The 14,968-nt window shown below is 36.9% G+C and overlaps 1 protein-coding gene across 2 annotated transcripts in view; it reads right to left on the bottom strand.

The window, feature by feature from the left end:
• The window catches only part of SMG1 (SMG1 nonsense mediated mRNA decay associated PI3K related kinase), a 67,574-nt gene that overhangs the window by 36,730 nt on the left and 15,876 nt on the right, over positions 1-14,968 (bottom strand). For both annotated transcript variants that reach the window (XM_080386647.1, XM_080386648.1), the window contains 12 exons: positions 11,712-11,848; positions 9,359-9,417; positions 8,388-8,601; positions 7,459-7,584; positions 7,295-7,367; positions 6,518-6,615; positions 4,777-4,950; positions 3,514-3,738; positions 2,677-2,778; positions 1,960-2,229; positions 1,269-1,399; positions 380-541 (listed from right to left, as the gene is read on the bottom strand). In XM_080386647.1, coding sequence (XP_080242773.1) covers positions 380-541; positions 1,269-1,399; positions 1,960-2,229; positions 2,677-2,778; positions 3,514-3,738; positions 4,777-4,950; positions 6,518-6,615; positions 7,295-7,367; positions 7,459-7,584; positions 8,388-8,601; positions 9,359-9,417; positions 11,712-11,848 — 1,771 coding nt within the window. The remainder of the gene's footprint in view (positions 1-379; positions 542-1,268; positions 1,400-1,959; positions 2,230-2,676; positions 2,779-3,513; positions 3,739-4,776; positions 4,951-6,517; positions 6,616-7,294; positions 7,368-7,458; positions 7,585-8,387; positions 8,602-9,358; positions 9,418-11,711; positions 11,849-14,968) is intronic.

Raw genomic sequence — 14,968 nt, 5'->3', positions numbered from 1 at the left:
TTTTTTTTAACAGCAGCTTTTGGAACATTAAAATGCTCCCTAGCTTTCACAACATGTTGGTAATACAGGGTTGTAACTATGGTAAAAGGGTACTACTACTGAACAAAAACCTTTTTTCAGTAAGCTTGGATAGCTCTGCTTTTACTGTATAGATCTTACGATGGCTTCAATTTTTATAATTTTCATGCCTAAAAATCAGCAGCTACTTTTTCCACAGGTATGTCATTATCAATGTTTCAAATAATAAAAAAAACCCAAATATCTGATTGGTTAAATTTATCCCAAATTTTACAACTAAAATTATCCTGGTTTCTGAATTAAGGCATTCTACTGGTAAGGAAAAAAAAAGCCTCCTGATTAGTAAGAAAACATTAGTTACCTGGTGTCTTGAGTAAGGTTATCCTTCTTAAGCAGTAGCCCCAAAAGGTTTAGTATGATTGAAAAATGTTTTTTTGTTGCTGTGGTTACAGTACTTATAACTGCTCCATCAAACAGAGAGGGAGAGGAAGAACTGAGGCTACTGGATATGAAATGGTCATGCCTGAAAAGGCAAGGAAAAACATAATATAAACCCACCCCAAGAATAGGGGTACTTCCTTAAAGTATACAAGAGAGGGGAAAAACAACAACAAAAAACACCAAACAAATGAGAACAACCAAAAAACCCAGCAGCAAAAGTTAACATGGTTACTGTGTGGGTGTACATTCTGTCAAAACCCACGTGTTCTGATCCCTAGCCGAAAACAACAAAGCGACAATTTGACATCAGTCCATGCAGCCCCATAACCTGGTTTCAACTGTGGCTGGTATCAAATGCATAGTGAAAAATCACCAGAACCAAGAAATGGATAGAGTAACAGTTAAACTAGTATATTCCCCTACTTCAGCAACATTTTGTAGTAATAAGTTCCAAAGTGTGTTTAAATCTGTTGTTTACATTTCATTACCTCTCCTAGATCTCACAGTAAGCAAAACAGTAAATAGTCTGTCCTTATTTACTTCAGTAGAGTTCTCCCTCAGTTATCTCTATTCAAACACAAGACTTCTAATCTGCCTTTGAATAAAATGCCAAATTTTAAGCCAGGATATGCTTTCTTGGCTGAGATACAGACTCCCTTCAATTAATGAAAGTAAAAACTGATTAGGGAAGTTGGAACAAAAGCTTAATTGTAATAGATTATTTAAATTCATCCCTTCAACAACATAATCTATTCAGATCAGTCCATCCTAGTGCTCTTAAAATACTGATGAATTATTAATCTTCATACCTGGAACAGTGTGAATATAACGTATAGAGTACTGCATACTGGACAGCAGGAAAATGAACTGCTATGTCACCATGAACAATCATCAGATTTTTACTCAGTAGTGCAAATACAGTCGGTGAAAGGGCCCACATCTATAAAACAACAGCAACAAACAAACATAATAAACAGGACCTATTTTTAAGTGTCATTTTCACACCATTAATTATTGTGTTTTGCTTCTTCCCACGGGAAATAATTTAACTCACTTTTCTGACCGTAATTGCAACTATTTTCTTTCCTCTTTTTAAGCAACCTGTTCAAAGCAGTATAAGTTTTTATTTGGAAAGGTCTGAAACCAAGGTTTTCATATGGCTGATATACCACCAGAGGACAACCTAAAGCTGCTTTTATTTGTCTTGATTTTTAAAAAGAATTACTATGACTATCTTCGAATCAATCCATTAATAACCCTGATAAGATGCTCCTCCCTAGAAGCTGTTTTTCCTTATGCACCAACTGGAGACACAATCCACCTGTTCAGTTTCCCCAAAGTTGCAATACTAAAGTTTTTCTACTAACACCTTAGGAAACAAATATGATCATTTTAATCATACATGTGCGCACTAATAGTGAAAGACATTACAGTATACTTTAAGTAAAAAATTGTTTTTAAACTTGTTGTACAAACTGTATCTGTAGAGTTTTTACTCACCCCAATTAATGAGTTTTTAGCATTTCCAATAGTACTTAGAGCACTGAGGTCAAATATAACAATAAACTTTGCATTATCCACATTGAGGATACGCTTCTTGAAAGAGTCATGCTGGATTTCAGAACAGGCATCAGGAAGATGTAAACTATAGAGAAGACTATTCAGAGCACAGGTCATTTCTCCTAGAATCAACCTATAAGCAGTCTCCAAAACAGGAATGTTCTTCAGGCTCAGTACGGCTTGGTATACAGCAAGGGCTGCTGCAACAACCTTGAGATTATAAAATAATTACAGTAATCATTGATTAGCATGAAATCATAACATATATTCATCACCAAAACTGAATTTAAAATTACGCTTCATTATCTATGAATAGCCTAGTCTGATACACATACCTATCTCCAGTTTTCTGTAATTAAGTACTACTTACTTGCAGAATCTGTTAATTGCTTTCCAGATCATCCACACAACACACCCGACTATGAAAGTCACATCAGCTAAGGACTTCCCTATCTGGTACAATGTCCAGCCTACCAATTCCTTATCTAAATGCCAAAACCAAGAACTAGCTGCATCTGCCTTTTCAGAAGTTTTATAGATATGCAGTTAGATTAAAAAAAATATATTTAAGATGAACAAAGTTTTACAGCTTAATAAATATATTCTAGGCAATACATGAAGGCTGTTGTAACACCTGCAGAAGTCACTTACTCTTACCTCTTTCTCCTTATGATAACGAAGAACAAGTAGTTTAGACTCTGGTATAAATAATTTCTCTACAAACGACGATGGTAGTTTTGTATTTATTTGTTCAACAATCTGGGGATAAAAGCCAAGATGGTAAGCATCTTCACCTGAATTAATTTTTATTAGAATAGATTATTTAAGATTAATTTAAACACTTTTTCTAGCTTATACACACTGTATCTAGAAAAATCAGCTTCCCAGCAATGCAAGTACGTTGTATTTGCTTTCCCAAATTCACATTCAGAGAATTAGTTATTTTCAGGCTTTAACAGCACAGCTGAGAGCTAAAAGTTGCACAATTCATTTAGATCAATGCAGGTTTAAGAGTCTGTGGCCTACACATGGAGCTATATATATTGACGAAGTCTGATTTCCCGCATCATGGCATCAGTAGATAAATAGAACATATTATGCACTAAGATTCTGAAATTCACCAGGTGGTGTGGTGTTATCAACTGCAGAGGCCAGAGAATGGCACTGTTCAACAGTCAAGCCAGACGGGGTGGAAAAAACAACCAACCACCCCTCACCAAAAAAACCCAAACCAAACCAAAACACCACCCCACAAACCACAAAACACGAATGCTCAGGCTAAAACTAAACACCATGATCTACAAACCAAATGCATAAAAAAAGCTAGCAGCAGATGCTTTACAGAAAACACAAGCATTTAGAAGAGGAATTTCTTGCTTCTGATCAGGAAGGGAAGAGTTTTGAATATTTAGTACACACAGAAAAACACGCAAGCTTGCTCAGAAAATAGTATTTTCCAATGTGAAAACCACAGTAATAAAAATATTTACAAACCAGTGTCAACAGATTCAGAACTGAAATGATATAATCCGTGCCACAAGTCCGACAGTTTTCCATTTGATCTAATCCATACGTGATGACCATGTCACAGTGTATGGTCATACTTGGATCTAGGCTGCCAAGTAAAACACCAACACACTCATTGGCAGCTGTAAGTACAGCTTCAGAAAAGAATACTTGGTTCGCTGTAGTCACACATCTCATTACTCTGTACAGCACCTGGAAAATTAAAAACACACCTAAATTAAACTCCATTAAAAAAAGAGTCAAGGACTGCATGCTATGTAATAATATCCACATCCATTTGATATCCCATCCATTACCTACTCTGCAGCTTGGTAAATTCTGTCAAAAGAATATTCTGAATAATGCACATCATGGCACTACAGAAGAAAAAACAAACCTTCAATTGCCTGGTTTCCTAGTCAGTTGAAAGCCTAGAAAACCTAAATTCATTATTCAGAATTCTGTTCAGTTCCAACTGATGTCAACAGAACTCCTCTTGTAAAAGAGAGACTAGTGTTCTTTCTTGAGCTTTTGTCACAAGAAGCCTCTGCAGATTAAGACACAAGTTACATCACTGTCCTGGCTTTAATTGGAAAACCCATACATTTATTTACCCAAGAAGTTTTGTCCCTCACAGAATGTCGCAAGGGCATAAATTCCAGTTGTGCAGCTCACGCAGCAACAAGATTCTGACTGCTAGCATTTTTTTTTTTTAATCATCCACATCCTCTAGAGTTCCTGTTACGGAAGTGTAACAGCTATTAGCATATTATATAATATTTATTATAAGTTTACACTATCCCATCCTATACTTTAGAACAAGTGGACTTTGCTATCAGATTTGCTAGATACAATTTCAGCACAGACTAGAAACTCCTACGTTTTATAAATACAAACTTGTAATTTGAGTTCAGTTTTTATACTGTCATAACAATCTGAATAAATGGTAACATTATGGTTACAAAGACAGGTAACACATGCATAAACCTAGCTGCATGAAATTAAAACACCTAAAAAAAGCTAGTTTATGCTGTATGACTCCCATGTGCTGCTATCACAATCTATACCCTAATATTTAATAAAATTCTTCCAGTATGTTTCTTTAAGAAAATACATTTCCTCAAAGCTGAGCATATATATACATATTCATGTAAAATTCACAAAACCCAAACAAACTCAGCAGTGAATAGCATCACTATTTGGTGATAAATTATGTCAGCAGGAAACAAGAAGAAAAACTTGAATTCTTACATCAGTTACATATGCTTCTGTAATTGGTGGCCCTCTAATTGGGCTGAAGCGTTCCCCAATACTCCTCACCACAGTACTGAAAACCCGAAGCAGCGCAGCCAGTTTAGGTAGTGATACCGAAGGAGGAGGAATATCTTCATCTACTGATTCCCCTGAAGCCACATGGCTGAGGTCCTACAGTATAAAAAACGTATATATCAGTACATAGCATTAACAGTTATAATACATGCATAAAAGATCAAAATATGAGATGGAAAATACTTCATCTATTTTCCAGACATATTATAGGTACTATCCTCTGTCTCTAACTTCACATACATAAGATGGGATATAGACACAGAATGGCAACGAGCATGTCACAGACCAGTAAGGAGATACTGTTTGTTAGTTTAGCGACTGAAACAGTGTATGCAGACTGTATCTTGTAAATTAAAACAGAAGTTTATAATGTTCCCGGCCCCTGGAACAGGATCATCCATATTGCTGCTGTCACAACAGCTGTCTGCAAACTTTTACCACTCTCCCAAACAATTCCCATCCACAAATTGAGTCAGGATGTTCGAGTGGCTATTCCCATCACACTGTTTACATGCAGCTACCTTGATCTGGAGATCCTGAGTTTACTAGCAGGGTACTTCATGCCAGCTGGCATCAGTGCCTGGGAACATTCCCAGAAGTGTTGATCTCATTACTATAGATATAGCCTTGGTCTACCCCACTGCGAGATAAACACACACTAGCTGGAACCACCTCCTCCATGGTTTAAGTTAACACAACGTTGTCTTAAAACTCTTCCGTGACTAAGAATACACATGTTGTCCAGTTCAGCAGCCAAGCTGATAAGCAGCAATTTACTGCACTGACTAATCACTTTCAGCCGTGCGCCTACAGTCGCAGTAGTGCAGGTTTCTGTGGACTTGACGCTGCCAAAGAGGTCTATGAATCCTAACTCTTAAAGCTGTACCTTGGTGTATATATAGGTACACTAATAAAATCAATTTCTTTCTTCTGCTTTGAGGGAAACAGACTATGCTGGAAATACGATTTCATCTATAGGATCTGCATGTTAACGTACATAATATAGCATAATCTACTTATAAGCATATATACATATGAGCACATATACCTTAAGACAACACTCCCCCCGCCAAAAAACCCAAAACTTCCTTTATTGACACCGCCAGATAAACTCTATGCTCTGTTAACTAAGCAAAGGTTACAAAGTCAAAATCAAATATGTTAAATTAACATACTTTAGTTTTCTATCAGTTCCTGGTACATGATTTTGTGCACAACATAATCTCATAAAAAAAAAGAAAAAAGACATTTACCATTAATCTAAGAATCCCTCTCCCTGCGGTAGTCACTACTTCTAAAAAATTTCTGAAGCTGGGCAATTAAGAGAAAATACCAAAGAAAGACTGCAAAATGTCTTCATTGCAGTTTTTTTTAAAATTAAGGCATTCCTGCTTGGTTAATTGTTTTCATTATAACATTATATTGTCAATCAACAACGGCTGAAAGCCTGGTTCTGATACTGTTTAAGTAGTTCATGAGGATTCGTGTGGAATTGTCATTGTACGTGCCATAACTGTACTCTATAATTTGATCCCATTTTCCCCAGGAAAACCATATAATGTTATTTTCTACAAGTGTAATGCCATCCATAAGAACCACAGCTGTGGATTTTTTAAGAAATCTGTAACAGTTAACATGGTATATACCATAAAGTCTCATTTACCTCAGCGTAAGCTTCCATATCTTCTAAAAACTGACCCAACAGCGTGGTAGAAAAAGTAAGATCAGCCACCCAAAAGGGCTCCAAACTCTGCAGCCATCCTGTATAAAAATACCAGGGCAATTAAAACAGGGAAACAGGGTAACACATGAAAATTAAATTTTAGTTGCATATTGCTGAGCTAAAAGTTGCTAAGGTAGAGAAAGTCACCTGCATGAAAGCTTTTACATAAGTTGTTTTTAAAATAAATATAAATTTCATTTTCCTCTTTTGTCCCTTTGACAAATCCATTTTAAGGTTCAGTCCTGTCCCATGGCAGTTAAACATTAAGGACAGAACCTAGGGCTGACACAGGAAACATAACAGACTTGCTGTGAATAACTCCAAGACAACTGCTACAGCTATACGAAAAAGTTTCCAGTTTCTTAAATGCCAGTACAGTATCTTTACCACAAGGATTCTTTGTAAGCACACAGGAGAAAGCATTCTTTCACAGAGAACATATTAAGATGTATAAAATTATTAAAAATTGTTTAAAACTTACACGAAACAATTTAGGTTTAAATGTAGCCTGAATAAAGCATCCCATTTCTCCAGATATAGCATAATATGGCAAATGCAAATTTACTAAAAATTTGGAACAAGGTCTCTTGTTACATAGCCAGAAACTCACTTTGGTTTTATGTCAATCTCCATGTCAGTAGGACCAGACTAGTGTAAGTAAACCCACATCATCTGCAACCCAGTGGACTATATTAGTGACTCTTTAGCCAAACTTACCAGACACCTGCTGCGTCAATGAAGGTTTCTGAGTGTGATCTATATGCCACCCAACCAATATGTCCACTGTGTCCTGGAAAGCGATTTTGAAAAAAGTTATTTACCCATTTTGCTGCACCAGCATTTATGTGAGTAAGGAAACACAGAGGATAAAGTAAGCTTACCCTAAAATTGGTGCTGAAAATGTGTGGGTAGCATCGGGACACCAAAAGGATGCACTTGACACATTTGCACAGTAACTCTGGTGTATCCACATTTTCTAGAATGGACTGCAAGCTGGTCATCACAAGCTAAAAAGTAAAGCAAAGCCACTAGACATAACACTTCATTAAAACAACATACAAAAAAGTAATGATATTAGACACAGATTTATTCAGTGTTGAACACTTTTCAAACTACTCTGACTCAAACAACAGAAGCATCTTAATACTCTTTCTGCAGGAAGAAAAAAAATGTAAAAAGCATCACATACTGCATGAAAATAATAATTTCAAGTGGGCATTTGTTTGAAATATGACAGTCAGGTTCAAGGCTTGGGGACACCACATTCTTTAATTCTTCAGCCACAGAACAACTAGTTGTTTTAAATTCCTGTTTCTCCTGCTGAAGTTTTTTGGCTCTGTAAAGTAAATATTACACTGGAGCACAGACCTGGATGTAGTTGTTCTACACCCAAAATACAGACTCTAAAACTTGAACCAGAGGGCCAGATTTGTCTGCATACATCCTACATCTAATTACAATTCAGGTTAGAAATTGTAAATAGGAGGGGTAGCATAAAGTAATCAACAGGTTGGATTTTGTGTACCACTCCACTTGAGTTCTCTTTTTGGTCACAACAAGGTTCTTCCTCTTGGATCTGCAATATATACTAAAAAGTCACTTCAAAATACGTATCATCCTACAAAGGCTTGACATTCCTTTCCAATGTAATCAGAATCAAATAATTCCTTTGGTCAGAAAGTTCCCTCCCAGTTATTATATTTACTATGTTAACATATCATTACTTATTGTTCATTCCAGTTTAAAAAGTTGATTCAAGCATTGCACTGGAAAAAATTAGTAATAATCCTGTTTTAACTTGTAGTCTTACCGGCATCAAAGATGAAAAGGCTTTCTTTTCTCCTACAGTCTCTAATGCTTTGTAGGTTGCACACAAATAAAGAAGTTTAACTTCATCTTTTGTGGATGAGCTGAATTTGCTAAAAATCCATTTAAAGATCTTCTCAGCCTCGTAGCTCAGAGAAGCACAAAGAAGGCCAAGACAGCATGCTCCTTCCTGTCTCAGTTCTTGAAGCAGTTTGCTACTGTATTTTTGGGGAGGAAAAAAAAAAGTGGGATCTCCAGACATGACAGCAGAACACAAGAAACCACAAACAAATTGAAGTATTTCCTAAAGCAGAAAAATATATGCATGAATGAAGCTTCTTCTCTCCTACTTAATGGCAGCAGTGATGAAACTAAAATAAAAATAACCTGAAAAACTCTGTGAAATATTTTTTCTATGGAATACATCAACTTGAATAAAAGCATGCAACAGATAAGCCATTCTACTCGCGACACACTACCCAAGGAAAAAAATTCTTAACATACAACTGACTTTGGATAATAACAATGAACTAAACACCAAAAATCCCATCGACATCTAAGCTCCCTCTACATATGCTCTTAGTAGGATGTAAATTAATTAAATCAGGTTGTAGAAAACTTAATCCAATTTGCAAGCTAGACAACCACAGCAGCGTACTACTACACGCAGGTGATTAAACATAGCTGAGACAGACTTCATATTACCTACAACACAGAAGCCACGCTTGTGTATTCAAATTGTCTCCATGTGAAGTGTACTTTAGACAGTCTAACAGTCCTGTTGATGTGCCTAAGAGTCTTAATTCTCCCCCAGTTCAGTCTTGTTACTGCAATGTCACACCCATGCAAAATTAGTGAATGAATTTCTTTCAGTCTTTGCCCCCTCCATTACATTTCTACACTGAAATCCAAACTTAAAACTGAAGTTATTTTTCCTCTTTAAAACCTTCAAACCATTTAGCTTTTCCAGCTTACCTTTCATTGAGTACATCATGAATGGCAGTCAGGATATTATCCAGTTGTTTAATTAGTACCTATAATACAGGATATATAAAAGCATAAGCACAATAACGGCACGATAACTTCTGCAAACTAGGTCCTGTTTACACCCACATTAAAAACACCACTGCCAATTCTGTTTGCCAATAGACTACTATTATGCTTCCCACAGCCACTGCAGACAGCATGAACTATATTAAGCAATACTGCAATATTATCCTACATGTTATATTTCATATTTATTTACACTACCCACAAAAATACACTGGCAGCCTGCTATCACTGTTTGTTCTAAGTTTAGTTCTTGCTGATAAGATTACATCACAAACATAAGATTCACCATCCAGCTCACCAGTAGCATCTACTGAAGACCTAGTCTCCTATACTTATAAACAATCGTATCAGCAGAATATTTAATTGATCAGATAGTAGAATCTGAAGTATTTTCTCCTTAGGCAATCCGGACTCTCAGAGAAACAGAGTATTATTCTGGGGAATGAAAATTATCGATGAACCGGTGCTTCTTAGTAAACATAACCAGAAATACTTGTTTTGCTAATATGCACTAAAGAAACCCAACACATCAGTTAATTGAGTTGTAAAATACTACATTAGCTGCAACTGTGTATAAGATGAAGTAGTCTTCTTGACAAGTTAATAAAAGCTTTGTTCTCTTTTCTTCAGAAAGATATTAATCTTCAGCACCACGGACATTATATAGTGTTTGTTGTTGCGTTTTGAGTAACATCACTCTTTTGGGAGTAGAAGTGGGGAGAGAAAGAGGTTCACATGCTTGATTCCTCAGAACTCACAAGGACATTTTAAAAATGTGGCTGGTGTTTGCAAGACGTTACAAAAGAGACAGGAGAAGGCATCTATACAACTTAGGAGCTGGAATACTATGTCATTACATGACAATGCCACTGCCTAGTGACTTTTACTACTTTGTTGAACACACATTTCGACCCTGAGAATGAAGAGAACTCTGCTAAACTGCACTTAATACTGTCAAGATCTGCAGGAGCTACTGCTAGGTTAAATACTGTCCATTAAAAAGTTTTAGGCTTGACATCGTGGATATCACTTGACATACGGTCTTGTTCTCATTGGCAAGCTGGGAGAAGTTTAAAGAAAAGTTTCTCAGTGAAAAACTTTTAACATTCTGATCACTAACAAAGTTTGTCACCACCGAGTTAGATATTCGACTGGCAGTTCCAACAGGGTCTGATATGCCAATGAACTAAAATAAAATGCAGTTACAAAAAAAAAACCTAGGGAAAAAATGCATTGAGAATAATGGAAGTAAATAAAAAAAACAGCCATGGAATAATTGTGGAAAGCATTTACTCCCCAAACCCTTGTACAAACAAGGATTTAGTTTCAGAGGAAAGCTGAAGTATTAGCTAGGCTTGCACATGGTCTGCTTATACCTAGGTCCACAGAATAGGTAAGCCTCAATATTTAAGTGTCATGACTTTTGGAAAAAGAGCACAATTACCATTGAATAATTAATACATAACGAGAGAATGAACCAACTTCTTATAAGTATGGATAAATGCATAATTCACAACCGAAAGGTTGCAGCACTGCGTGTAAGTGAGCGGCACAGTATTAAACCATCACTTCCTGTTTTTTTAATACTTGGAGAACTCCTAAGCTCTCCAAAACAGTGAAGGAGATGTGTCAGATTAAATATTCTTAATACTGCACTTCAAAATAAGTAATATTAAAAACGCATACCCACAGTGGGATACTTCCCCCCCAACCCCAAATCCTTAAGAATCACCTGAGGACACTAAGGAGTTCAACAACCCATTAAAAAACCCAAAGATCTAATGAAAACAAAGATCCTTTTGTTCTATTCCCCTAAAAGGGAATACACATACAAAGTTGTTTAGCTGGAAAGCTGAGTTAACTCTAAGATGAGCTATTCACAAGACTGTAGAAACATCTGTGTATTTTGTTTAAAATACAGAAACAGTTCTTGAACAAGACAACAATACATTTTACTTTTCTCTACTTCCTTGTTGAAGAATCCAGAGAATATTGCTAAGATGAGGCAAAAAGCCCCATACACATACCTTATTTATTGCTACAGTGCATGACTTCAATAGTTTGCTTTAAGGCAATATGTCCCAAGGAATCAAGCAATAACGAGTTTCCTGAATGCTGGAAAAAGGGCAGGCAATCCAGAAATACACTTTCCTTTGTTATGGAAGGAAAGTCCCTGTATGTAAGATATTCCTTGCAGATATTTCTCAATACTCAGATTTTTAGACAGTTTTATAAAACAAGAAATACTCCAGTGCTACAGAAAAGAATTACTAACCAGTTTATTATCTGGTTGCTGGATGAATTCTTTCAATTGCTTTACAGTAGCCAGTCTTCGGTCTCTGTCGTCTTCCCGAGTAATCCTCCGAAGAAGATTTGACAGTCGAGACTCGTCAGAATAAGACAACGATCGCTCTGAAGAAGAAAAGGCAATTATTTCTTTCCTCTACAGCATTTGATCAATAGTATCTGTATAGTCTGAAATGTGTATTTGTGGACTCAATAAGTCATAACAGTAATTTGAGAAAAAAGTAAAAAAAAAATCCTGATTTGTTTTAAAGCTACTATAAGAAAAATTAAATGTAAAATCTAAGTTAGCTACTAAAATATTTCATTTCTTCCACTGGACAGCTCAGCACCTGGGTAAAATTCATTCAGAACTAAGCAGAACTGTTTTACTTCTACACAAAAACCTGGATTTGGTTCCCTTCTACATAAATGGAACTATAAAAAGGTGGGGGTGTGGTAAGGTTAAATCAGATTTCTGACTGTATATATAAACAAAAATAATTCAACAAATAATATTTAAAGAAAACCTTGTGGAATAAACAAGCTGCTTCTTGAAGCAAAGAACCAAATTTAAGCTCAAGCATCTACCAAGAAACAGGATTTTCTCCACCATTTTGCCAGAAGAAGTAAGATTATGAGCAGTTCTCTGATAGCTAGCAGGGTTCTGCTTTGCAATGGAGAACAGAATGACTCTTCCTTTATTGATGAACAAAAGTATACAGGTGTGTAGGGGTGCAGCGGCTACCGAATTAAGTGGATAATACAGGAGAATTAGCATCTTCCAAAGAAAACATTTCATTAAAGTTGACCAATAGCACTATTGATACCAGTGAAGGTCACAACTCTGTCTACCTGATTTAGGTACCAATTACAATGAATTCGCATGAATAATTCAATTCCCTTATTTGCAAAAAAGAAATAAAGTTTCTTTTGAGAAGTTTAACATTAGATGTTTCACAGTGATTAAAATTAGAGGTTTCATGGAACATGATGAGTTTTTTTTAGTCACCAAGCCTCTTATAAGAACACCCAAGACAACTAAAGGCAGCTTTTTTCTCCAGTATGTTACACATCAGTCATCTGATGGAAGCAACCATAAAGGCAGCCTGGTTATAATGGAAAAATACTGACAAATGATGGGAACTGCAGCCTTGGAACCTGGAGCATCCTTGAAGGGCAGCTGGGCACCTAAGAACCTGAGACATCCTGAGATACCCTTGATAAGCACAAACCCAAGAAAATGCAGCAACAACCTTATTGTCTAGAAAGGAGAGAAATAGACTGTAATGGTGGAAAACATCCTCGGAAGGCAGGATTCTGCAACAGCTACTGGCTGCTCCAGCTGGAAAGAGAGACTGGGAACACAAACATTGGTCTGAGAAAATAGAAAACAGCACCATCTGTTGCCTGTTCCAGGTGAAAAACAGTAGTTAGTAAGAGCTGCTGGTGGCTCCAAGGGGTTGCATCCTAAGAGCCCTTACGTCTTAACAATAACTCGCTTTCCACCCAAAATGAAGCTTCTCCCCAAGAGCTCCCCCTGCAAAGACTTCACTATGCAAGATCTCCTGGACAGACTGGACCCGTGCTGGGAACACCCGACTGACTCCAGGTTCCGTGATGCAGATCATCGCTGAAGTTTTTCTGTCACCAACTGGCACCACTCCTAGGAGGTCTGGTGAGTGCTGTACCAGTAATACTTTGAACAGTGTATATATATAGGTGTGCATGTAAGTAAACAATCCTAAGTATATACTTGCTTTACTAGTGGTAATTTGTAGTAACTTGTAATGAAGAAATTTAAGAAATAGAGAAACCTTTGTGTACTTGTATATTACAAAATCCTATGAACCGACCCACAGGCCAGTAAGTCTTATAGATCATCATCTACAGGACAGCATGTCTTCTGTATTAAAATCATGAAGAATGTTCTCAACCTTATTTTCATGTCTTTATTTTTTACATTTTAAAAGAGTATGAATAAAATAGGCTTTGATGATCTGTTTCTTGCCAGGCACCAGTTTAAGCAACTCATTTTGAAGACACCTGACATTCTGAAGGATTAGGCAGGCTTAGCAAACATTAAAATAGCAGTAAGAGTCTGAAGGATCGAATCTACATTTTGTTCCTAGCTAGCACAACTACACAAGACATGTCGAGATGTTATCTGACAGGCATGAAAAGCACCTGTTTTAAGATGTCACTGATTTTACAGAAGACTAAGGCCTACATATCCATTTAGGAAGAACTAAGATTCTTGCCCCTTGCTTTATCTAGAAGCCAGAGCCTTCAGTAGTGGACAAAAAGCCAGATGTCTGGTGGGAAACATACAAGAAATCATGAATAGCAAAGACACCTTTTGAAGAAGTATCTGAAGTGTTCCTGAGTGATGGTACCAGACTAATAGTGACAATCCCTGCTAGATGATTGCTTGCATCTGAAGATCTCCTTGTATTTCTGCCCACAGCTGAGCTAGCAACTGTAGTCCAAGGCTTACCTGCCAACAGTTAATACACTGCCAAACTTCAGAAAGATGGACCTAGTGCAGTTACTGACCCCAAAAATATACCAACCCTGGAGAAAAAAAGAAAAGGACTACCAGGAAGAATGCAGCCTGACCATGGGTGTGCCATGCCTACTACCATTTTCTTTAAAACCTAGACAGTAGTAGGTCACCAGACCAAGGAAAAAAGGAAATTTTTGAGAGTTCAGATACAAAACATATGCAAACAAGAATGAAAGTTCTTTTAAAGCTGGGTTACAATGGAAACTAGCACAGACCACAGTACACAAAATAAAAAGCGCAACTGCAATCCATCAATGATTCCACGTAAAAACTCTTCTGCTAGGGAAGTAGTTTTCTACATTACTGAATGTATCTTGAAAACTTAAGCTGAACCAAATTTACACATGCTTATTTCACTATTAGACCATCTACATATGAAGCCTCTCAAAATAGCAATTTGAATAGGTTGTTGAATAATTAAATGCATTGGCCACCCCATACCACAGTCCTTTCCAAAACAACAGATGTGCCTCATGAGAAAGAAAACTGTTCTACAATATTCCTAGGGTTGTACTCTACCAGCACTAACCTGGACCAGAGACACACAGCACACATTTCTGTCACTCCCACTTTGTACTGACCTCTGCCACTCAGCGAGCGAATGGGAGGCTACACCAGCACAGCTGAGTAAGGTCACTAGAAACTGCTCTTGAAGGGCAAACCAGGATGCAGTGGTTTGGAAA

The sequence above is a fragment of the Falco punctatus genome (genome assembly GCF_963210335.1).
Source record: "Falco punctatus genome assembly, chromosome: 4".
Lineage (NCBI taxonomy): Eukaryota > Metazoa > Chordata > Aves > Falconiformes > Falconidae > Falco > Falco punctatus.
Note: the sequence above shows the minus strand (reverse complement) of the source record. Positions and strands in the feature narration are given on the sequence as shown.